Raw genomic sequence first — 24,872 nt, 5'->3', positions numbered from 1 at the left:
GCTCACAGTCGCAGGACAGCCATGGATGTATCCGGCGTGATGCTCTGCCCACTGAAGGTAATGACATCTGCTGTTATGAAAACGAATAGTCTCGCCCCAGGCGAGCAAGATCCAGTTCACATGGCAGGCAGCCCCAGCATGTACGTTATGATATCTCATCTGACAGTGAGGATGAATATGCTACTCAGAAGGAGAGGATCCCTGCACTACGACCAGGTCAGTTTGATGGTTCGGCCTCATGGAAAGAGCTCTTACATCACTTTGAGAGCTGTGCTAGAGCTAATCACTGGTCAGAAAGGACAATGTCAGTCCAGATGAGATTCTGTTTAGTGGGCACTGCAGGGGCTGTGGTCCACAAGAACCCTAGGTCTTCCCGTTGGGACTACTCACGCATAGTGGAGGAAGTAGACTCGGCATACGGGCCAGCATCAGAGCAGGCAGCTGCCATTGGCATTGAGTTGAGGCAGAGAGTGCGCAACCAGGTGAATCACTGCATATATTGAGAAATTAGATTTATGAGAAAATGTCCATTGTGTATGCAGATCACTCTGAGGGAGAACAGGACTCCATCCGTGTGGAGGTTTTCACTAACACCATGGGAGAAGCTGGCATTATGCAGAAGCTACTGGAGAAGCATCCAAGCACATTGGCATGAGCCTACGAGGTCGCCCACAGGTACGAAACCCCCAAGCAAGTAGCTAACAGTGTTACTCAGCTAACGCAGTCTGGTATGCGAACTACAGGGCAGAGAGCCAGAGCAGCTACCTTATGGGAATGCATCGACCACAGCGAAGATGAAGGCGAGAGTTGGACGACACCAGCTGTAGAGCGGAGTCAGAAACCTCAAAAGTCCAGCTTCAAGCCACACAAACCAAAGACTGGTGAGCGCAAAAATACAAATTGGAACGAAATCAGATGCCACAATTGCCAAGACATTGGACACATGAAACGGAGCTGTCCATCACCAATGAAGCCAGCTAAGTCGCGGGCAGTCCCTGAATCGCCCAATTCCACCGAAAGCCAAAACACACCTGTTCTGTGTCATGGGCACAGGTCCCAAAATGTGTATCCACCTACTAATGTACAAAATGGAGATATGTGCTCTTTTGGACAACAGGGCACGGAGAAATGTGCTGCATTGCCGCTGTTACGACACCACTTACCCAGACATTAAACCTCCACTCCAGCTATCGACTGTGCAGTCTCTGCAGGCCATTGCTCCTGTAAATGTCAACGTTTTTGGATAAGTTCACCTGTCCATTCAGGAAGTGTTAACTTCATCATTGCAGACGTCGCAGAGAACACCAAAGCCATCCTCGGGTCATCAATTCCTGGAGCAGGCACGGGTACGCCTTGATTTCGGCAGCCAGAGGATTGTGCTGTTTGGTGAACTTCAACCCGAAGTACAGACCGAAGGTGCATGTCGTAAGAATAGCATGCACAGCCATTCTTGAATCAGGGTGTGAGTACATCGTGCCTGGGAGCACAAACTTCTGTGAACCTGTCAGAGGCGACATGGTGCTGAGCCCAACTGAAAGATTCATTGAGAAGCATCGTCTACTGGTGGCACGGGTTGTGGTTGATGCACAGCCCAATAACCAAATCCACATAGGGCTCTACAACCAAGGAACAGAGTCAGTGAAAGTAAAGAAGGGCGCTATATCCGAATTCCTCCAGGGCTGGTTGTACTCACACCCAGAATCGAGAACAACTGTGTATGCACCTTCAGTCTGTTCTTCGGGTTGAAGTAGGTCCCACTGATATTTCTTCCGTCACCACCAACAAGTCTCGTCTCCCCAGCAGTTCCTGCTCACTTACCGTTGGTGTATAAAGAGAGCTCTGCTGCGCTAAGTGCAGACAAATGTTGTGGGCTGGCTCAACTCCTTAGGACCTACAGGACCTCTACTGGACCCACTAATCTTGGTCTTGCTAGTCTTGTACAGCATGACATTCAGACGTTGCCTGGGCCACCTGTGAAGCGGCGGATGGCATTCATAAAACAGCTCAATGCAGACCAGCACATCCAGCAAAGTCTTGAAACTGGAGTAGCGTCTCCAAGCCACGGTAGCTGGGCTTCAGCAATAGTAATGGTACGCAAAAATAACCAGACATACCATTGCTCCTGTAAATGAGCAATGTGTGGACTGCAGGGATCTCAATGAGCATACTGTTAAGGATGCATATCCACTTCCTCGTATCCAAAACACTCTAGATACCCTGTCATCAGACAAATGGTTTAGCACTTTGGACTTAGCGTCAGACTAAGGGCAGGTAGAGCTTACTCCCAGGGCCCGTAAGGTGGCCACTTTCTGCAGCAGGAAGGACCTGTCTAGTATATCTAGATGACATTATCATCCTGGGAAGGGATGTCACAGAGATGCTCCAAAGATCGTCTACGCCAAGCCAACCTGAAATTGAAACCCTCCAAGTGCTGTCTCTTCCGCCGACAAGTAACCTACCTTGGACACATTGTTTCCGAACACGGCATCGCCACAGATTGCCAGAAAATTCAGAAAGTCCAAGAATGGCCCCAGCCTACCTGCGTTTCAGAAGTCCGTCAGTGCGTCGGCCTGGCCTCCTACTACCGACGATTTGTCAAAGATTTTGCTGCTGTAGCCAAGCCCCTTCATGAGCTTACAAAGAAGCATGCTCGTTTTCCGGTGGATGCCAGAGTGTCAGGAGGCATTCAAATAATTAAAGAAGCTACTGACCACCACACCCGTCTTGGGCTATCCACTCAACAGCGGCGACCTCATTCTCAATACAGACGCCAGCAACTTAGGCATTGTCACGTCCTGACCAGCAGAGGGAGTAAGTGTATAAGTTTTGGTCAGGGCGTGGCAGAAGGAGTTGTGTTTTGTATGTTCTGTCTAGGTTGGGTTGTTCTATGTATAGTTAATTGGGGTGGACTTCCAATTGAAGGCAGGTGTGTGGTGTTGCCTTTGATTGGGAGTCCTATATTAGTAGGGTGTGTTTGTCTGTGTGTTTGTGGGTAATTGTTTGTGAGCGCTGCGTTTATTGAGCCTGCTACACTGTCTAGTCGTGAGTACTGTTTATTGTTTTGTTTTTCCTGTGGATGCCTTTCGTTTTTCCATTAAAAGAATGAGTATCCACATACCCGCTGCATTTTGGTCTTCCCTTCAACACCACGACGAAATCCGTGACAGGCATTGGAACAGTCTTGTCCCAAATTCAGGACGGTGAGGAATGCGTACTAGCATATGGGAGCCGGCGGCTGTCCTCCACCAAGCAAAACTATTATACCACACAGAGGGAGCTACACACTTCAGTCAATACCTGCTTGGAAGACAGTTCATCGTGCGCACCGACCACAGCAGCCAGAAGGTCAATTGGCGAGATGGCTCGAGAAGAATAGGGAGTATAATTTCAAGGTCATACATCATCCAGGACGCCAACACAAAAATTCTGACATCCTGTCCAGGAGGCCCTGCCGCCAGACTTGCACCTGCACTACACAGGGCTCTACCCAGAACAATGACCATTTCAGGCACTAGGAAGTGCAGTGTGACCTCAGCCCCAAGCATAGATGATTACACTGTGGAAGCTACTTCTATGGAGCTCCGCTCAGTGGGAGTAGGAGAAGACCCCAGCCTACAGCCTGCACTCCCTGGAGCTTCTGGAGCTGCCTTCAACGTGGAGTCGGGTGATCGGGACAGTGAAGATGACACGTCGGACGTGGACAAGATTTGCCTCACTGTTGCAAGTAACATTGTTCTGTTCCATGGAGGGACTACTGAGGAATTACGTCAAGCTCAGATGGCTGACTCTGACATGGGCCCCATCAAGAGATGGGTCGAGGAAGGACAGGAACACCTATAGGAGCCATTGGAAAAGACTGTATGTCAAGGACGGCATTCTCTTACGGCGCTTCTACTGCATGACAGCCCAGTAGGCGGTCACTTTGGCGCGGAACGCACACTTACCTGGCTGCAGATAAGATACTACGGGTACCGAATGAGAGAGGATGTCCCACTATGGTGTCGTCCATGTACCAGCTGTGCCGCTAAAGCCAGACCGTCTAGGAAGCCCCAAGCACCTATGGGCACTGTCCGCGTGGGAGTACCTATGGAGAGGATCGCCATTGATCTCATGGGCCCCATGAACGAGACAGAACGCTACAATCGCTACATATTGGTGGGTCAAGACTATTTCACAGTGGGTGGGTGCCTACCCTGTGCCCAACGATCAAGCCGTGACAGTGGCTGAAGTCGCGGGCAGTCCCTGACAGCTGAATGGGTGTGTCTCTATGGAGCACCACAGACACTCCACAGCGATCAAGGCTCCAACGTCAAGTTTGAAGTCTTCCAAAGAATGTGTGAACTGTTAGGAATCAAAAGACTTCCACAACCCATTTTCAGATCACAATCACATGGGCAAGTCGAAAGATTTAATGCAACTCTACAGATGATCTTAGCCACCACCACAGAATGTTGTCATTGGGACTGGGACCTCCTGATTCCATTCCCCGTGATGGCCTATAGAGCAACAAAGCACAGCTTAACAGGGTTCACTCCGAACATGATGCTCCTTGGAAGAGAAGTAACAGAGCCCCTCGACCTGGTGGCTGGCTTGCCACCCAATCATGAGCACGCCAAGACCCCTCCACAGTATGTTGCACAGCTACGAGACAGATTGGAACTTGCTCATCAGATTGCAATGGAAGCGCTGGGTCAGTCTGTGGAGCGTGCCAAAAAGCAGTATGACACGAATGTTGCGAGGACACACTATAATGTTGGTGACACATTATGGTACTTCATTAAAGGAATAAAGTGGGTGCGGGACAAAGTTAGGAAGTTCCTACCATCCTATGAGGGTCCTTACTTCATACTGGGACAGCTGGACAACTTGGTTAACCGGATCCAAAATAGTCTGAGAACAAAGGTGAAGGTTGTTCATCGTGACAAACTCAAGCCGTACAACTCCTGCATGACTAGACAACAGCTGGGTGTTCACACACGTCAAAGCATGGCACCCTGTTGTTTGTTCTGGATGCAGGCCTCCACGACTCTGATCTGGATCTACCCAACATGTTAATGGACAATCAAAACAGTGACAGTGGCAGTGAGAAGGACGCAGAACTTTCTTCTGATACCTCTTCTTTTGTGAGTGGGTCTGCGACACCAGATGGAGTTTAGTCTAGTGGGGGTAGCATAATGCAACAAGACCAAGCATGGACTGTTACTCACCCTGCCTTGTCTCAGACACCCACTCGGAGGCCCAAGAGGAACAAAAAACACTTAACAGATTAGGTGATTGGGTGGTTCCTTGATTTTGAACTATGATTTTGAACTGAACTGTAACATACAAACTGTTCTGAGACGTTAATTGCTGCGTTATTACTGCTGAGCATATATATTTTTTTTAAATAAGAACAAAACACCCTGAAGTATGTGGGATGGTAAATTGTGACAGTTTTATATTCTATGCATTGAGTCATGGGCCATTTATGTTTTGGGAACTGTGCTATTTTGTATTGGAAGAAAGCCAGGTATTTTTGTAAACAGAAAGTAACATTCTTGAAATAGAACAGTTCTTGTAAGTTGCAAGGTTAACCTTTTTCCTTTTCAAGAGATAAATTGGGATCCTGCATTCACACTGGAAAAACAGGGCTCCCGAGTGGCGCAGCAATCTAAGGCACTGCATCTCAGTGCAAAAGGAATCATTACAGTCCCTGGTTTGAATCCAGGCTGTATCACATCTGGCTGTGATTGGAAGTCCCATAGGGCAGTGCACAATTAGGGCAGTGCACAATTGGCCCATTGTCGTCCGGGATAAGCCGTCATTGTAAATAAGAATTTGTTCTTAACTGACTTGCCTAGTTAAATAAAGATTCAACGTTTGTTTTAAATACATGTGCAAGCCCCTTAATGGACTGTTAGGTACTGGAACCACTGGCTTGCCTTCCTTTCTCTAGATATCCTCATCTTAAACCAAAAGCCTTTGTATTGTGCTACCTACCACTCCATGTGCTTTTGGGCAATTAAGGAACATTAACTGTCTTAATGGACTGTATAGACGATTTGCTCTTTCAAGTGGAGTTGTCACTGAACAGGACAAGTTCAGAAGACTTTAAATCAAATCAAATAACATTTTATTGGTTACGTGTTTAGCAGATGTTATTGTGAGTGTTGCGAAATGCTTGTGTTTCTAGCTCCGACAGTGCAGTAATATCTAACAAGTAATATCTAACAATTTCACAACATATACCCAATACACACAAATCTAAGTATAAAATAACAGGAGTAAGAATATATAAATATTTATATATTTTTAATCCCATTCCTTTACTTAGATTTATATGGACGAGCAATGTCAGAGCGGCATAGACTAAGATACAGTAGAATAGTATAAAATACAGTATATACGTACAGTATGTGATGAGTAATGCAAGATATGTAAACATTATTAAAGTGACTAGTGTTCCATTTGTGATTTCAAGTGTATGTATATAGGCAGCAGCCTCTAATGTGCTAGTGATGACTATTTAACAGTCTGTTGGTCTTGAGATAGAAGCTGTTTTTCAGTCTCTCGGTCCCAGCTTTGATGCACCTGTACTGACCTCACCGTCTGGGTGATAGCGGGGTGAGCAGGCAGTAGCTCGTTTGGTTGTTGTCCTTGATGATCTTTATGGACTGAAAAGAAGAAGGAAAAAAATAACTTTCAAGAGACCAAAGTGGTCCATGTAACTGAAATGAAAACCATTGGGTGTCGCGCCTTTGTATGAGTGTTGGAGTGGTGTTAGATCTAATCACCATCCAGAGTGGGGGTAGTGTTGCTAAAGTAGGGGTATAGCTTTAAAACACTGAAGTGCATTATGGGTAACAGAACTTTTGTTTTTGCTGCAATTGTTGTAGTAGGAAAATGTAGACAATTTGTGAGCCACACTCTTTTCGCTTCGTTAGCTCACTATTTTATTTTGTCAATCAGACTACTTCACATGGTGTACAAGCTTAATAAATGTCAACTACCTCAGTGGAATTCCAGACTAACTCGTCATTAGCAGCGGATAAGATCCACAAAGGTGGGATTTACCCCAGAGCATCCCTACATTGCTCTGGCCCTGGAGCTAGCAAGTGAAGGCTCCCCTGAGCCGTCCCGACTACGGTCTGGAGGCGAGGCAGGAAAGGTAACACCAGTATTCACTCTTTTGAGAGTTTTTCACAAGTCAGCCTCGGAGAACAAAAGCACCTGGTCATCAGGAGCCACGAGAGTCTTCCTGGATGGCTCAGTATTGTCTGCCTCGAAGCGAGCATAGTCACTGAGCAGAGACATTAGTTCAACGTCTAGTTTTGATTTACAGTACATTTGGTTGAGTTGTCAACTAAAGTGAATTCAATGTGAAATCGACAAAATAAATCAAGACTATTCTCCAAAAAGACTAAATGTCCTTATGTTGATTACTTTTTTCAAATCCAATCAGTTTTCCACGTTGATTCAAGGTCATCTCATATATTTTGGTGGTTGAAATGATGTGTAAACAACGTTGATTCAACCAGCTTGTGCCCAGTGGGTAGAATGTGTTAAGCTCGTCTGGAGAGAGGCTTCGGTGGGAACCACACAGCTGGATTTGCCTTTGTAGTCCATGATAGTCTGTAGTCTTTGCTCATTGACATTTCTATTGGGACAAACCACTGCGAGGCTGCTGCCTCCCATCTTTTCCTACGCAAGGGTCTGATGAGTGCTTCCTACGCCAAAACGTACACCTGTTTTGGTTTGTTTTCCCCGTGAATAAACTCAGACCTATGTATAAACAGTGCCCCTTTTTCTTTCTTTTCCTGGATGTATACCTGTTGAAGTATCCCGGGGTAGGGACATTTCCTTGGATCTGGTACTAGGCTAAGACAATATTGCATAATAACAACAAAAACATCTCATTCATGAATGGACTTCGGATGTAACATTTTCCACAGAAACTCTTTTGGTCACAGCCCAGGAGTATTCGCCAAGTAAATCCGTCAAGCTAGATGGACGGATGTACATTTTTGTTCTCCATTCTTTGCCCTTCTTTGTTCTTCTGTGGATCTCTCTCTCTCCCTATCTCTCTCCCTCCCATTCTCTCCGTCATTGTTCCTATGGTTCTTGGCCCTCTCCCTTAACCTCCCTCTCCCTCACGCTTTCATCCCGCTGACGGTGGCTTTTATCCTTTGAAGTTGTTTCCCCGGAATATCTTTCCAAAGCACTTTCTCTTGTTTTCTTCCTCTGGCTAAATGGCTTAACTACAAAAGACAGCTCCCTTTGTTCAAATACAGATGAGGATGAGCCTCTTCTAGTTTCCATTGATTTACTGTGCAGAGAGGAAGACCTCTTCATCACGTCATACTCACTCCGGCCTCCATACTAACAGCGTGAGGATGAGAGCGGAGTACATGATACTGTACATGCATTAAGGATTGTTTATCATCAGTATCTGCATCAATATATCTGCATCTGTACACTCTAATCAAAGTTGTTGTTTGGAATAATCTGATATGACGGTTGAAGTACGATGATAGTAAACATTGAAAATCTCTATCATTTCAGGTTTATTGATCCTCTTTGGGAGTGAGTAAAAGGGGAGCGACCCAGAAGAAGGGGTGGAGTGACCCAGGCCCCAAGCTTGATGTGCTGTTTGTCTCTTTGTCTGTCCATCCATCCATCCATCCATCCATCTCTCTGTCTATCAGCTCACATAGGCCTACCAGCCATGGGGGAGAGGCTTGGGTAGACACTTTATTGTTTACAGCGACAGAGAACATCTTGTCCTCTGAGACTCACGTGTGACGAGGCGAGAGCCAGCATCAGTACAGCTATTATACACAATGCACTATACTGATTTTCTTACATGGCGCTTTCGTCTAACAGGCTATTGAAAAGCCTGTTTTAAAAAGAAAACTGTTGCGTAGAAATTGTTTGCGTGGGTGGATGGTTAGTTTGTAGGCCGATCATGGACATGCAGAAACTCACTCAGCTCAATTACAAGGATGTCGGTTTCCATGGTAACCACTCACCGTGCTGCATTACACATTGTGTGATTCGTTTGGCACATCTTCTCAAGGACTCTTAACCCTGTGTGTCTGCACGTGAGCGAGGTGCATGAGTGTGTGCGTGCGTGTATAAATATTTGTGTATGACATGCGTGTATGTCGTCTTCCTCTTCAAACTGTACCCCATGTAGTCCTCTACTAAATCAAAATCAATTCAAATAGAATCAAATAGAATCAATGCATTGTGTCCCTGTTAGAGGGTAACGCTGTAGAACATACACCGTTGTTGAGGTAAGGCACAGTTCAAGCTACGGGCTTAAGCGGCAAAGTCAATGTGACTCTCAGCAGACTGATCCTTGAAACATTTTCCCAGTTAGTCACATGACCAATCTTTAACTGCCGCAGTGCTATCATAACACTGTCAGAGTTGGCTACACTCATGACTGGCAAAGGCAATTGTGATTCTATGGCTGTTCCCCTACTGACAGATATCCTGGAGTTTGATAGAAGGAAAATACCCCAGGCCAAGCTTGTAAAGATCATGACTCATTCATCACTATGAGACTTGGGGCATCAGTGAAGGAGAAGGCCTGAGGTGACCATATGGCACTGCAGAATAACACAGCTGGTCTTCCGTCTGCCTGACTGGCACTGACCAGAGTGACTGAGGGAGACGATATGAAGGGTAAGGGAGCTCAAGTCATCACAGACTGGGGATATCAGTTACAGTAGAAGTTTGTGTCAAACCAAAACAGAAGTATAGAAGCCTGGCCTGAAAGTTATACCCTGAATAGCTGAGCCTCTATAAATCATTAACACTGAATGGGTTCCCACTGTGCACACACTGGTTGAATCAACATTGTTTCCACATCATTTCAATGAAATCACGTAGAACTAACTTGAATTGACCTCTGTGCTCAGTGGCTTGGGTCTTTGAGTGTGTTTGTTTGTGTGCATGCAAGTATGTAAATACGTGCGTTGGCGTGTTTGTGTCCCTGTGTGTGTTTAATGTTCAGTGACATTCCCTCTGTCCTCAGAGAACCTGCATCATTGCTTGTCCTCCTTAGATCACTGTGACAGGTGGGGTGGGAATTCAGACACACTGCCAAGGCAATATCTCTGCGTGGTACTCAGGGGAACCCAGGAGAACACCCAGGAAGTCACGGTCGTTGACTTACAGGACATTTATAGTAGTCACAGATAGACTGACACTGTGGCCAGTGAGCCTGCGAGAGGACTGTTTTAGGTAGTGTTTTGAAGTTCGGCAACACTTCCAATTCTCCTACTGATGACAAATATTCTATTCGATTTGATTGCCTGTACGGATTTGTCCTTAGCTGGCTGGGGATTTTGTGGTTTATTCAACAACACGTCTCCTTTAATGACCTGTGATTTTCCTCCATTTGTCATGTATGTTGCGGTAAACTACCCATCTGTGTTCCTGTGGCTGAAGACAAGGCAATGACAGGTCTGTAATGAAACACAGTAATACCTGTACAGATATATCATTTATATTCCATGTTAGAGATAGGGTGGAATCTGTCACCTTTAATCTAATAGAAAATGTGATAGGTTTGATGGTTTGTCATACTGTACAAAACATACAGTTGAAGTCAGAAGTTGACATACGCTTAGGTTGGAGTCATTAAAACTAGTTTTTCAACCACTACACAAATTTCTTGATAACAAACTATAGTTTTGGCAAGTCGGTTAGGACATCTACTTTGTGCATGACACAAGTAATTTTTCCAACAATTGTTTACAGACAGATTATTTCACTTATAATTCAGTGTATCACAATTCCAGTGGGTCAGAAGTTTACATACACTAAGTTGACAGTGCCTTTAAACATCTTGGAACATTTCAGAAAATGATGTCATGGCTTTAGAAGCTTCTGATAGGCTAATTGACATCATTTGAGTCAATTGGAGGTGTACCTGTGGATGTATTTCAAGGCCTACCTTCAAACTCGGTGCCTCTTTGCTTGACATCATGGGAAAATCAAAATAAATCAGCCAAGACGTCAGAAAAGAAATTGTAGACCTTCACAAGTCTGGTTCATCCTTGGGAGCAATTTCCAAATGCCTGAAGGTACCACGTTCATCTGTACAAAAAATAGTACGCAAGTATAAACACCATGGGACAATGCAGCCGTCATACCGCTCAGGAAGGAGACTTGTTCTGTCTCCTAGAGATGAACGTACTTTGGTGTGAAAAGTGGAAATCAATCCTAGAACAACAGCAAAGGACCTTGTGAAGATGCTGGAGGAAACAGGTACAAAAGTATCTATATCCACAGTTAAACGAGTCCTATATCGGCATAACCTGAAAGGCTGCTCAGCAAGGAAGAAGCAACTGCTCCAAAACCGCCATAAAAAAGCCAGACTACAGTTTGCAACTGCACATGGGGACAAAATTCATTCTTTATGGAGAAATATCCTCTGGTTTGATGAAAGAAAAATAGAACTGTTTGGCCATAATGACCATTGTTATGTTTGGAGGATAAAGGGGGAGGCTTGCACACCGAAGAACACCATCCCAACCGTGAAGCACGGGGGTGGCAGCATCATGTTGTGGGGGTGCTTTGCTGCAGGAGGGATTGGTGCACTTCACAAAATAGATGGCATTTTGTCATGTTGCGCCATCTTCACCACACTGTCAGTGTGAGTGGACCATTTCAGTTTGTCTATGATGTGAACACCGAGGAACTTAAAACTTTCCACCTTCTCAACTGCTGTCCCTTCGAAACAGTGTTGGTGTTACCACAGCTCTATAACTGTTTATTGCGATAGACATAGGAGGATGTGAGTCTTTGAGAATTGCCAGTGTGAGATCTGTCTGAAATGGGTACAAAAACTACCCGCAAAATAGTACCCGCAAGACACCAGTCTCAATGTCAACAATGAAGAGGCGACTCCGGGATGCTGGCCAACTAGGCAGAGTTCCCCTGTCCAGTGTCTGTGTTCTTTTGCCTATCTTAATCTTTTCTTTTTATTGGCCAATCTGAAATATGGCTTTTTCTTTGCAACTCCACCCAGAAGGCCAGCATCCCGGGGTCGCCTCTTCACTGTTGACATTGAGACTGGTGTTTTGTGGGTACTATTTAATGAAGCTGCCAGTTGAGGACTTGTGAGGCGTCTGTTTCTCAAACTAGACACTCTAATTTACTTGTCCGCTTGCTCAGTTGTGCACTGGGGCTTCCCACTCCTCTTTCTATTCTGGTTAGAGCCAGTTTGCGCTGTTCTATGAAGGGAGTAGTACACAGCATTGTACGAGATCTTCAGTTTCTTGGCAATTTCTCGCATGCAATAGCCTTCATTTCTCATGACAAGAATAGACTGACGAGTTTCAGAAGAACGTTCTTTGTTTCTGGCCATTGTGATCCTGTAATCGAACCCACAAATGCTGATGCTTCAGATACTCAACTAGTCTCAAGAAAGCCAGTTTTATTGCTTCTTTAATCAGGACAACAGTTTTCAGCTGTGCTAACATAATTGCAAAAGGGTTTTCTAATGATCGATTAGCCTTTTAAAATTAAAAACTTGGATTAACTAACAACGTGCCATTGGAACACAGGAGTGATGGTTTCTGATAATGGGCCTCTGTAAGCCTATATAGATATTCCATTCAAAATCAGCCGTTTCCAGCTACAATAATCATTTACAACATTAACAATGTCTACACTGTATTTCTGATCAATTTGATATTATTTCAATGGACAAAAAATGTGCTTTTCTTTCAAAAACTAGGACATTTCTAAGTGACCCCAAACTTTTGAACTGTAGTGTTTACAGATATATTTTTTAAGAATGTCACTTTTAAATGCTTCATAATTTGCTCACTCAAGCTGTATATGAGTTGATCTACCTGACCAGTATCAGGCAAGCAACAAAAAAATATCTCTATCTGGAGGTCAATTCATTCCAACTCGAGACAATAGAGGTCATTGATGTCAATAACACTGACAGGTTCCAGCTCCTGTGAGCTTTTCATGGCTCAATAACACACAGTTGCCAACACTGGCACTAGAACTCTGTCTGTTATGGAGGGGTCCCTGTAGACCCGGCAGAGAAAGACAGCCAAGCAGCGCAATCCATCTTACAGTACATAAGCACTAAGCCTCTTCAATTAACCTGCAATTGATCTGCATGCACTTGGTAGTTTTCTCATTGGCCATTTGGCCAATGTTCAAAGTGCCACATAGGAAATAAAATGCCAAAGTTCCTGATTCAATCTCCTATCTTTCTCCACAGCTTCTAAACAACCTTAATGTAAGAGAAAGAGTACTCTGTAGTTGCTAAATAATTTAGCTTTCCTCTGATAAATAATTTAGCTTTCCTCTGCTTTAAAGGAACTGTCCAGAACCTTTAAAAGTTCATATACTCAAATAATGTTGTTGACTCGTCCTATACTTGTATTAGTGGCCAAAGCATACATTTGAGAAGAAACACTTCAAAAAACCCACTTCTAACTTCTTTCTCAAACAGACCGTTTAAAAAATGCTTCCTATTTCCTCATAGAGTATTATGCCATACTCCCGAGGAGGATGAGCTGGCCAATCAGCAGTCTAGAGGAGGATGAGCTGGCCAATAAGCTGTCTACTTGCCAAGACGATCATCAAGGACCTCAGCCACCCGAGCAAAGGTCTGTTCACATCGCTACCATCTATTTTATTTATCCCTTATTTTACCAGGTAAGTTGACTGAGAACACATTCTCATTTACAGCAACAACCTGGGGAATAGTTACAGGGGAGAGGGTATGAATGAGTGGTGCAGTGGTCTAAGGCACTGCATCTCAGTGCAAGAGATGTCTCTGCAGTACCTGGTTGAAATCCAGGCTGCATCACATCTCGTCGTGATAGGGAATCCCATAGGGCGGCGCACAAATGGCCCAGCATTGTCCGGGTTTGGCTGGGGTAGGCCGTCATTGTAAATAAGACTTTGTTTTTAACTGACTTGCCTGGTTAAATAAATAAAAAATGAGCCAATTGTAAACTGGGGATGATTAGGTGATCATGAAGGTATGAGGGCCAGATTGGGAAATTAGTTGGGACACCAGAGATAACACCCCTCTCTTACGATAAGTGCCATGAGATCTTTAGTGAACACAGAGAGTCAGGACACCCGTTTCACATCCCATCCAAAGGATGGCACCCTACACAGGGCAATGTCCCCAATCACTGCTCTGGGGCATTGGGATATTTTTTTAGACCAGAGGAAAGGGTGCCTCCTACTGGCCCTCCAACACCACTTCCAGCAGCATCTGGTCTCCCACTTCAGAAGCAAGCCCACAGTGGGATGTAGGGTAGTATGCTGCTGGCTAGAAGGCAAAGACAGTACAGATGGATCAAAGCTGGGATCGAGAGATTGAAAGACAGCTTCAATCTCCAGGCCATCAGACTGTTAGCTATTAAACAGTCACCACTAGTACTCTGCCCTGAACCTTATACTGTATTCAAGTCATGGCTCAACCTATATAACTTATGTTTCTATTTTTCTGGATTATGGGTGTATTTTTTTTATTTTTATTGCTATATATTGCTGAACTGTTGGAGCTAGAAACACAAGTATTTTGCTGATATACCAACTGCAAATCTGTGTATATGTGACCAATAAACGTTGAATTGATTTTATATGAATTTGTATTTTTAGCGATCCTATACGTCCACACCATTCTGTTGTTAGGAACAAGCCCACACCATTCCAACATAGAAAACATGCTTAAATAATAATAATAATTGGAAGGAAAACTATTTCACTCATATTGTAAGTAGTTAGTCAAATGTCATATACATCTGGAAACACTGGACAGTTACTTTAAGATATAACATAGTTGCAATAGTGTTCTAGCATCAGCCTAAGCAGAGATCTCCTGTACATTTTAATTCAATCAACTTTTTTATTTTATCTAAATAAGTATTGATTATATGTATATATATATATACAGTGCATTTGGAAAGTATTCACAACCCTTGAATTTTTCCACATTTTGTTATGTTACAGCCTTATTCTAAAAAGGATTGAATAGTTTTTTTCCTAAACAATTTACACATAACACCCCATAATAAACATTTTGCTCATTTATAAATACAAAAAACTGAAATATCACATTTACATACAGTGGGGGAAAAAAGTATTTAGTCAGCCACCAATTGTGCAAGTTCTCCCACTTAAAAAGATGAGAGAGGCCTGTAATTTTCATCATAGGTACACGTCAACAATGACAGACAAAATGAGGAAAAAAAATCCAGAAAATCACATTGTAGGATTTTTTATGAATTTATTTGCAAATTAAGGTGGAAAATAAGTATTTGGTTACCTACAAACAAGCAAGATTTCTGGCTCTCACAGACCTGTAACTTCTTCTTTAAGAGGCTCCTCTGTCCTCCACTCGTTACCTGTATTAATGGCACCTGTTTGAACTTGTTATCAGTATAAAAGACACCTGTCCACAACCTCAAACAGTCACACTCCAAACTCCACTATGGCCAAGACCAAAGAGCTGTCAAAGGACACCAGAAACAAAATTGTAGACCTGCACCAGGCTGGGAAGACTGAATCTGCAATAGGTAAGCAGCTTGGTTTGAAGAAATCAACTGTGGGAGCAATTATTAGGAAATGGAAGACATACAAGACCACTGATAATCTCCCTCGATCTGGGGCTCCACGCAAGATCTCACCCCGTGGGGTCAAAATGATCAAAAGAACGGTGAGCAAAAATCCCAGAACCACACGGGGGGACCTAGTGAATGACCTGCAGAGAGCTGGGACCAAAGTAACAAAGCCTACCATCAGTAACACACTACGCCGCCAGGGACTCAAATCCTGCAGTGCCAGACGTGTCCCTCTGCTTAACCTGTTAGGGCTAGGGGGCAGTATTGACACGGCTGGATAAAAAACGTACCCAATTTAATCTGGTTACTACTCCTGCCCAGTAACTAGAATATGCATATAATTATTGGCTTTGGATAGAAAACACTCCAAAGTTTCTAAAACTGTTTGAATGGTGTCTATGAGTATAACAGAACTGAAATGGCAGGTCAAAACCTGAGAAGATTCTGTACAGGAAGTACCCTGTCTGACCATTTCTTGGCCTTCTTTGCCATCTCTATCCATTACAAAGGATCTCTGCTGTTACGTGACACTTCCTACGGCTTACATGGTCTCTCAGAAGGTGGCAAAAAGCTGAATCGTGGCTTTGCAGGCTCAGGTTGAAAAAAAGTAGCGCGTTTGGGTAGTGGCTGGTTACAGTACTGTGAGACTCAGGCGCGTGCCCGCGTCGACCGAATGCTTTGTTTTCTTTCCTCTGTTTACCTAAACGGAGATTCCGGTCGGAATATTATCGCTTTTTTACGAGAAAAATGGCATAAAAATGGATTTTAAACAGCGGTTGACATGCTTCGAAGTACGGTAATGGAATATTTAGATTTTTTTTTGTCACGAATTGCGCCATGCTCGTAACCCTGATTTACCATTTCGGATAGTGTCTGGAACGCACGAACAAAACGCCGCTATTTGGATATAACGATGGATTATTTTGGACCAAACCAACATTTGTTATTGAAGTAGCAGTCCTGGGAGTGCATTCTGACGAAGACAACAAAGGTAATCAAACTTTTGTAATAGTAAATCTGACTTTGGTCAGGGCTAAACTTGGTGGGTGTCTAAATGGCTAGCCGTGATGGCTGGGCTATCTACTGAGAATATTGCAAAATGTGCTTTCACCGAAAAGCTATTTTAATATCGGACACCTCGATTGCACAAAGGAGTTCTGTATCTATAATTCTTAAAATAATTGTTATGTTATTTGTGAACGTTTATCATGAGTAATTTAGTAAATTGTTAGTAAATTCCCCGGAAGTTTGCGGGGGGGTATGCTAGTTCTGAACGTCACATGCTAATGTAAAAAGCTGGTTTTTGATATAAATATGAACTTGATTGAACAAAACATGCATGTATTGTATAACATAATGTCCTAGGTGTGTCATCTGATGAAGATCATCAAAGGTTAGTGCTGCATTTAGCTGTCTTCTGGGTTTTTGTGACATTATATGCTAGCTTGAAAAATGGGTGTCTGATTATTTCTGTCTGGGTACTCTGCTGACATAATCTAATGTTTTGCTTTCGTTGTAAAGCCTTTTTGAAATTGGACAGTGTGGTTAGATTAACGAGAGTCTTGTCTTTAACCTCTTACATCTAGACGTTCCGCTAGCAGAACACCTGCTCCAATATCCAATGATAGGCGTGGCGCGAATTACAAATTCCTCAAAAATACAAAAACTTCAATTTTTCAAACATATGACTATTTCACAGCATTTTAAAGACAAGACTCTCCTTTATCTAACCACACTGTCCGATTTCAAAAAGGCTTTACAGTGAAAGCAAAACATTCGATTATGTCAGCAGAGTACCAAGCCAGAAATAATCAGACACCCATTTTTCAAGCTAGCATATAATGTCACAAAAAACAAAACCACAGCTAAATGCAGCACTAACCTTTGATGATCTTCATCAGATGACAACCCTAGGACATTATGTTATACAATGCATGCATGTTTTGTTCAATCAAGTTCATATTTATATCAAAAACCAGCTTTTTACATTAGCATGTGACGTTCAGAACTCTTGGCATTCAGGCCAAAGAGTTCACCTTGGTTTCATCAGACCAGAGAATCTTGCTTCTCATGGTCTGAGAGTCCTTCAGATGCCTTTTGGCAAACTCTAAACAGACTGTCATGTGCCTTTTACTGAGGAGTGGATTCCGTCCAGCCACTCTACCATGAAGGCCTGATTGGTGGAGTGCTGCAGAGATGGTTGTCCTTCTGGAATGTTCTCCCATCTCCACAGAGGAACTCTGGAGCTCTGTCAGAGTGAACATCAGATTCTTGGTCACCTCCCTGACCAAGGCCTTTCTCCCCCAATTGCTAAATTTTGCCGGCCGGCCAGCTCTAGGAAGAGTGTTGGTGGTTCCAAACTTCGTCCATTTAAGAATGATCAAGGCCACTGTTTTCTTGGGGACCTTCAATTCTGCAGACATTTTTTGGTACCCTTCCCCTGTGCCTCGACACAATCCTGTCTCTAAGCTCTACGGACAATTCCTTTGGCCTCAGGGCTTGGTTTTTGCCATTTCAAATCATGTCTACTCAATTGAATTTACCACAAGTGGACTCCAATCAAGTTGTAGAAACATCTCAAGGATGATAAATGGAAATAAGATGCACTTGAGCTCAATTTCAAGTCTCATAGCAAAGGGTCTGAATACTTACATTTTTTTTTCAAATGTGTTAACTTTCTAAAAACCTGTTTTCGCTTTGTCATTATGGGGTATTGTATGTAGATTGATGAGGAAAAACATGTATTTAATACATCTTAGAATAAGGCTGCAACGTAACAAAATGTGGAAAACGTCAAGGGGTCTGAAAACTTTCCGAATGCACAGTATATATCGATCGACAATCTGCAAGTCAGTTGGTTCACAAAAAAAGCTGAAAGGCTAGCTACCAGCTAGCTAGCTACCTTGCTATTCTTTTTACTTGAATTAAGAATAAGTGGCAGTCAGCGCCTTGGATATGGCAGAGGAATGTTGAAAGTGAGATTATCTCTCAAGCGGTTACTCCACGGTGGACTATTCCTGTTATTGATGTTCAGTAAGCTTTTGACGCTGGAGTGACGATTTCCATCACCATTGTGGGTTCTACAGGACGTTTTGGGAGCGGTTTATCACAGAGTCTACAGAGAGGGACAGGGGATGGGGTTCCCTGAACAACTGCTCCTGACCTGTCCTCCTGTCTTTCCCCCTGCTGGAGGTGACCACCCACCCCCTTGCACAAGCCTGCTCCATCTGTGCCTGCTGACGAGCAGGACTGTGAGGCAGACGACTGTGTGCTCAGATAGTGAAGTGGAGACAGTCCGAGTCAGATAACATCTGGACTTACACCTCCGTGGAAGATCTTTGTCCATGCAGCCCATAAACTATCAATTTACTTGATTCTTGTTTTAGCTCTTGTAAAGAATCTTTGAGATTGCTCTTGTAATTACATTTTATTTTTAGAGCCCACAATGGAAATAAGTCAGACTTTGTGTTATCCCTGTCATGTTTAAATGTATGTGCTGTGTGTGTATATGTATTTTTAACTGGCAAAATGTAATCTATCAATCAAGAATAACGTAGCCTGATGTTTTATTTTTGCTAGAGCTATTTTTACCTTCAAAGATGCTATTCTACAAGACTCTATCCTCCAGTTTAAGAGGAACAATCGCACCTTCTCACTGGGACGGAAGGTGTTGATCAGTATAAAAGAGTGTGGATTTTATATTTTAGTGTCTATACAGGATGTTAGAGCAGGAAACAGCCCTGGAGGTGAAACAGACAGTCTCTTGAGACGGACACAGATAAAAATGACTGCAAAAGTGTATGGTTTGTTTCAGCGACAACAAGGTCATTGCCGATGAGAGCGAAAGCGATACACTGCCGGAGACATCCTTTTTCCGGCTTGATGAAAACCTCTAAGGTAGAGACTGAGAAATAGAGATGTTGGCAACACAATAACTCTGCACTCAGAGGGGAAACAAGCAACTTCCAATAGCAGTGATATTTATTTCCAAAAGGCACTCACTACATTTAATGTAATGGTGGCACAAGTAATACTGTGAACAACATCCAAATACTGAGCAGGTGTTGCCCATTCTACCTCAACATGGGCAGTTACAAAACGCTAGGCTAAGCATCGTCTTGTGAAGCATGTGGTGGTATACAACTAATACCAAATAGCATGATAATATATTTGGAAACTATCATGCTTTTTAGTTCGATATCTTATTTAAGCTTTAAATGTTGCATTTCTTTGTAGCGTTTTTTATAACAAACATAGATTGAAAGTTCATAGCTGCATTCACACTAGGCTAATGCTGCACCCATATCAATGCAAACACAAATAATGGGAAGACGTACATACATAACATTTTTGGTGTGGATATACGTGTGTGTGTGTGTGTGTGTGCGTGTGAGAGAGAGAGCGAGAGAGATTGAGAGATTCGTAGAGGTATTGTTATTTAACCCATGCACCTTAAAGGGTTTGTAATGACATTATTGTAATACAATTAGTAAACCACAGTCAAGACGCAAAGTGCACGTTTGACTCATGCACGTTCTCAGTGTCATCATCTCTCTTCTGTAATATGAACATATAAATGTACTTCACAGACGTTACATGGTACACTTAAATCAAGTATAACAAAGATGTCAGCTAACAGTAACACACTGTATTCAAGCAAATCATTGTATCGATGTATCATACAAGTTTGCGCCAAAAAACGCTCCGTCTCCCAAATTTGACAGTATCCTGTCTAAGCAATTAGGGCCATTTTTCCTTCCTGCATTATGGCTTACCTTCCGTTCCATTGTCATAAGCTGTCATCTTCAGAAAAGCAATTCTAAGTGCAACCAAAGCTCCTCTAATGCTACAAAGTGTGAATGCAGTATACTTTAGAAATATTTCAACGACAACATTAGGACCACAAGCCCTGAGATTGTGTTAATGAAAGTTCATGAACTTAATAGCGTAATCACACACTTTCTAGACAGTTTAGCTCAAGGACCATGCACAGACAACATTGCGGTTGTTTTTTATAACTTTTTTCGTCAATTTTCAGAGTTTATGTGTCGTGACGGAATGAGAACAAAGTCGTACATTTCACAATAACCAAATCCAGGTGACTCTCCAGTTGTTGCTCTTATTCAGTTGTTGCTCTCAGCAGCTCAGTTCTCTTGTCCTAAAATGACCTCAGATATGTATTTAGGACCAGCACCGTCTCGTCGAAGTCTACTACGTACATACAAGTCACAGACACATCAAAGTATCTTACTTGCTTTATTATCGACTCTTCTGAATAGCAGCCATCTTCTCTTTCACTCAAAATAAACCCCATCATTTTGGTTGTTCTGTACCACAAGAACCTCCAATCTAAAAATGTTTTACCAGGTGACTGTAGAAACGTATGATGTTAATGTCTTTCCTTCAGGTTATTAGGGCACAGTGAATATTGAATAACATTACATAGCACACAGGGACACAACGGTTCCCCCAATATCAAGCACACAAAGGCGTGACAGAGATGTAAGGCACATACGGTGGTGACGTTTAAAACATCCTTTACCTCAGAGGAACAACCAACATTTTTAAGGATCCATCTGGATACGCAGCTCCTTTTCTTCAAGTTGAAGTGTTTCCCCCTCAGTCTTTTTTTCTTTGGTCTGTAGTGGTATGAATGGTACTGTGAAACCATTCTGGGGCTTGCACACTTCGACGAACAGCGGCAAATCGGACATGCTGGTGTTGAACTTTTTGTCTAACCCCTCATCTTCCTCCTCCTCCTCCTCTTCCTCCTCTTCCTCCTTCCTCTTCCCCATCTCCATAGGCGGAGTACTAAAGGGCCTGCATTGTAGCTCATCTGGGATATTCTTCTTCAGCTCGCGGTTCTTGTTTCTCTTGGCCAGCTTGGTGACGGAACCCAGGCGATTAAAGATGTTGTCGTCTGAGGATGCCACACTTTCGGACCGGCGCGGATCACACTCTGCCCCCCTTAGACGCAGATTGTTGAGTTTCATGTCGATGCTCTCCTGAGATGAGGTCTTGTAGGGGTTGGTGTCCAGGCTGTTGAAGGCGGCACGGCGTTCCGGGGAGAGCATGTCCGTGGAGACGGCCCACTGGTCCAGGCCCAGCTGGCGGCGCTCCATGCTGCGGATGGTGGCGGTCCGCTGGAGCTTGTCGCTGACCTCCACACTCAGGCGTCGCCGCGTCTCCCGGAACTCGGCGCGCACGTTGGCCTTCCACTCGGCCGCGTGGGCCTTGATCTCTCCGACCTAGAGCACGGGAAAATAAAAACAAGGTCATTCCACACCATAAAATACTATAACGCAATTGGATAGTTAATCCAAATTACAGAATTGGTGGCAGTAGCTAGGTAAACAAAATGAAAGCATTGATTGCAGTCTCTCCTTTCAAGGTAAGAAAGCAAACAACAACTATTTTCATGTTTTAACCATTTGAATGTCTATTTTAACCCTTTAAAACTCTTAAGGATTGGACCCTTTTTTTCAATTTTGGGCTAAAATGACAAATCTAACTGCCCTGAAGAAAGGATATGCATTTTCTTGGTACCATTTGAAAGCAAACACTTTGAAGTTTGTGGAAATGTGAAAGGAAACAAATGTTTTTTGTTATTTTTTTTAACATTCATCTTTGAAATGCAAGAGAAAGGCCATAAGGTGTCATGTCCTGACCAGTAATAGGGGTTATTTGTTATTGTAGTTTGGTCAGGACGTGGCAGAGGGTATTTGTTTTATGTGGTTCGGGGTGGTGGTTTGTTTAGAAGGGTGTTTGATTTATTATTTCCGGGTTTTGGGTTATGTTCTATGTTTTTGTATTTCTATGTTCTTTCTAGTTTAGTATTTCTATGTTTAGGTATTGGGTGTTGGACTCTCAATTGGATGCAGGTGTTTCCTAGTTGCCTCTGATTGAGAGTCCTATAATTAGGTATGTGTTTGTGTTTGGAGTTTGTGGGAGATTATGCTAGGTATAGCTTAGTTGCCTTACCAGCCTGTTATGCGTCATTGTGTTTTGTGTACGTGTTTATTTTGGTTTCCCTTCTTTTCCTAAATAAAGAAGATGAGTACACATGATCCCGCTGCGTTTTGGTCCCACAATGATTTTTCCTTATCCTCTGACGAAGAAGAATGTGACATAAGGTATTATTCCAGCGCAGGTGCAATTTAGATTTTGGCCACTAGATGGCAGCAGTGTATATGCACCGGTTTAGACTGATCCAATGAACCATTGTATTTCTGTTCAAAGTTTTGTATCAAGACAGGACAAATGTGCCTAATTTGTTTATTAATAACTTTTCATGTTCAAAACTGTGCCCTCTCCTCAGACAATAGCATGGTATTATTTCACTGTAATAGCTACTGTAAATTGGGCATTGCAGTTAGATTAACAATAATTTAAGCTTTCTGCCAATATCGGATATGTCTATGTTCTGGGAAATGTTCTTGTTACTTACAACCTCCTGCTAATTGCATATGCCTACGTTAGCTCAACCGTCCCGCAGGGGACCCACCAATCCTGAAGAATTAATGTTCTTCTAATGGGACATTTGACAAAATACTAAGCCCATGTAGTGTTCAACTATACCATTACAGCTCTATAGCATAGTAGTATGGTCATATAATGTCACCTACAAGTAAATTATCTTACCTCCTCTTTTGTCTTCTTGGACAGGACCCTCAGCCAGTCACCAATCATGCTCAGTACAGCAGCGAAATAGGCCAATCCCACCAGAATCCAGAACCACACCAGTGGTCTATACCAATTACGATACACGACCCTCCGGTCCCCTCCTATTGAATGTAAACAAACAATGAAACATTCAGCATGATGAGATACATGGGTCGTGTTCAGAAGAGCTAACCATAGAAAAACATTTTTAAATGGTAAACAAAAATGTGTTTCTTATTGGATAAGTGCAGGTAATCCCTCCCTGTATCAGTCCATTTTCTTCCGTTTGGTGACTATTAAACATGACCCTGATAAACACTGATTCTATTGGCCCATTTTCTACCTGAATATCTTAAGCTGATGGGCTAAAATCCATTGAACAGAAACGAACAAAGCTAATTTTCTCAGACAAGTGCTTGTATGTCAAAGAGTGATTGGGAAATAAATAATCTTTCCAGTGTTGCAGCAGCTTGGTCAGTGAGATCAAGCTATGAGAGCCTCCTGATACAACTACCTTTTTTTTTTTTAAACGTCGACATCTAAGACAAGAAACAACTGCATGTCTCAATATCAGCACCCTCCATTAATGAGGAATCTTGAGCCCTTGTAATAATGGCACAGCACAAGGTGCAAAGTTGTGGTAGGAAAATGTTTGAAAAGTAGGTCCTCCAACCAGAAATGTCATGCCCATAGGGGGCACAGATTTGTACTGTTTAAAAAATAAAATTATATATATTTTTTTAAAATATTTGTGGATTTTTATCTGTAATACTATTAGCCACCTAGCAATTTTATAAAGTTGGCTTTAGCTAGCCTAGATAGGTTTCCAAGCTACCAAGAAGCCATTTCAAGCTATCAATCAAGTTAGAGTAGCTAGCTTGTCCAACTACTGTAGCTTAGCTGGCATGCCTGCTGGCAAGGTTGATAGACTTTAGAAAAGCAAGCAATAACTACCGTAATTTCCGGACTATTAAGCGCACCTGAATATAAGCCGCACCCACTGAATTTTTTACAAATTATTATTTTGAACATAAATAAGCCGCACATGTCTATAAGCCGCAGGTGCCTACCGGTACATTGAAACAAATGAACTTTACACAGGCTTTAACGAAACACGGCTTGTAACAAAAATAAATAGGCTTTAACGAAACACGGCTTGTAACAAAAATAAATAGGCTTTAACGAAGCACGGCTTGTAACAAAAATAAATAGGCTTTAACGAAACACGGCTTGTAACAAAAAATACAAAATTAGCAGTAAACAGTAGCCTACCAAGAAAGTAATTGGTCACCATCTTCCTTCTCCTGTGCACTGAAACCACTGAAACCATCTCCTTCGGTGTCGGGAGTTGAATAGCCTCAGAATTGCTTCATCCGATATTGGATCGTTTTCATTGTCGCACTCGTCATTTTCATCCGGAGGCAAATCCCACGCTGAGCCCTCTTCAACATGCAGCAGTCCAGCCTATCGAAACCCGTTGATGATAGTGGATTTTTTGACAATGCTCCACGCTGTCTGGACCCACTGGCAGACTTGACCATAAGTTGCTCTTCGCATGCGGCCCGTTTTAGTGAAGGATTTCTCCCCACTTGTCATCCAAGCCTCCCGCTG

General features: G+C 43.0%; 1 protein-coding gene and 1 long non-coding RNA gene across 4 annotated transcripts in view; one reads left to right on the top strand and one right to left on the bottom strand.

Annotated features, from left to right (window-relative positions):
- The first annotated feature begins 10,009 nt into the window (after nucleotides 1–10,009).
- On the top strand, nucleotides 10,010–23,929 carry LOC106571643 (uncharacterized). Of its 3 annotated transcripts, XR_001320963.3 has the most exons (4): nucleotides 10,010–10,452; nucleotides 13,505–13,628; nucleotides 22,650–22,732; nucleotides 23,265–23,929. It is a non-coding gene; the product is annotated as an uncharacterized LOC106571643 (long non-coding RNA). The 3 variants fall into 3 exon arrangements; XR_001320964.3 differs by lacking the exon at nucleotides 22,650–22,732 and having other exon boundaries at nucleotides 10,018–10,452; XR_006759195.2 differs by lacking the exons at nucleotides 22,650–22,732; nucleotides 23,265–23,929 and adding an exon at nucleotides 18,686–19,151 and having other exon boundaries at nucleotides 10,021–10,452.
- Nucleotides 19,563–24,872, bottom strand: part of LOC106571642 (potassium channel subfamily K member 10) — a 30,421-nt gene continuing 25,111 nt past the window's right edge. Inside the window, exons 6-7 of the mRNA XM_014144950.3 lie at nucleotides 23,241–23,383; nucleotides 19,563–21,847 (exon numbers count right to left, since the gene is read on the bottom strand). Coding sequence (XP_014000425.3) covers nucleotides 21,164–21,847; nucleotides 23,241–23,383 — 827 coding nt within the window. The 3' untranslated portion in view covers nucleotides 19,563–21,163. The remainder of the gene's footprint in view (nucleotides 21,848–23,240; nucleotides 23,384–24,872) is intronic.

The sequence above is a fragment of the Salmo salar genome, chromosome 15, assembly GCF_965601325.2.
Source record: "Salmo salar chromosome 15, fSalSal1, whole genome shotgun sequence".
Taxonomy (NCBI): domain Eukaryota; kingdom Metazoa; phylum Chordata; class Actinopteri; order Salmoniformes; family Salmonidae; genus Salmo; species Salmo salar.
This window is presented reverse-complemented; position numbering and strand designations above follow the sequence as displayed.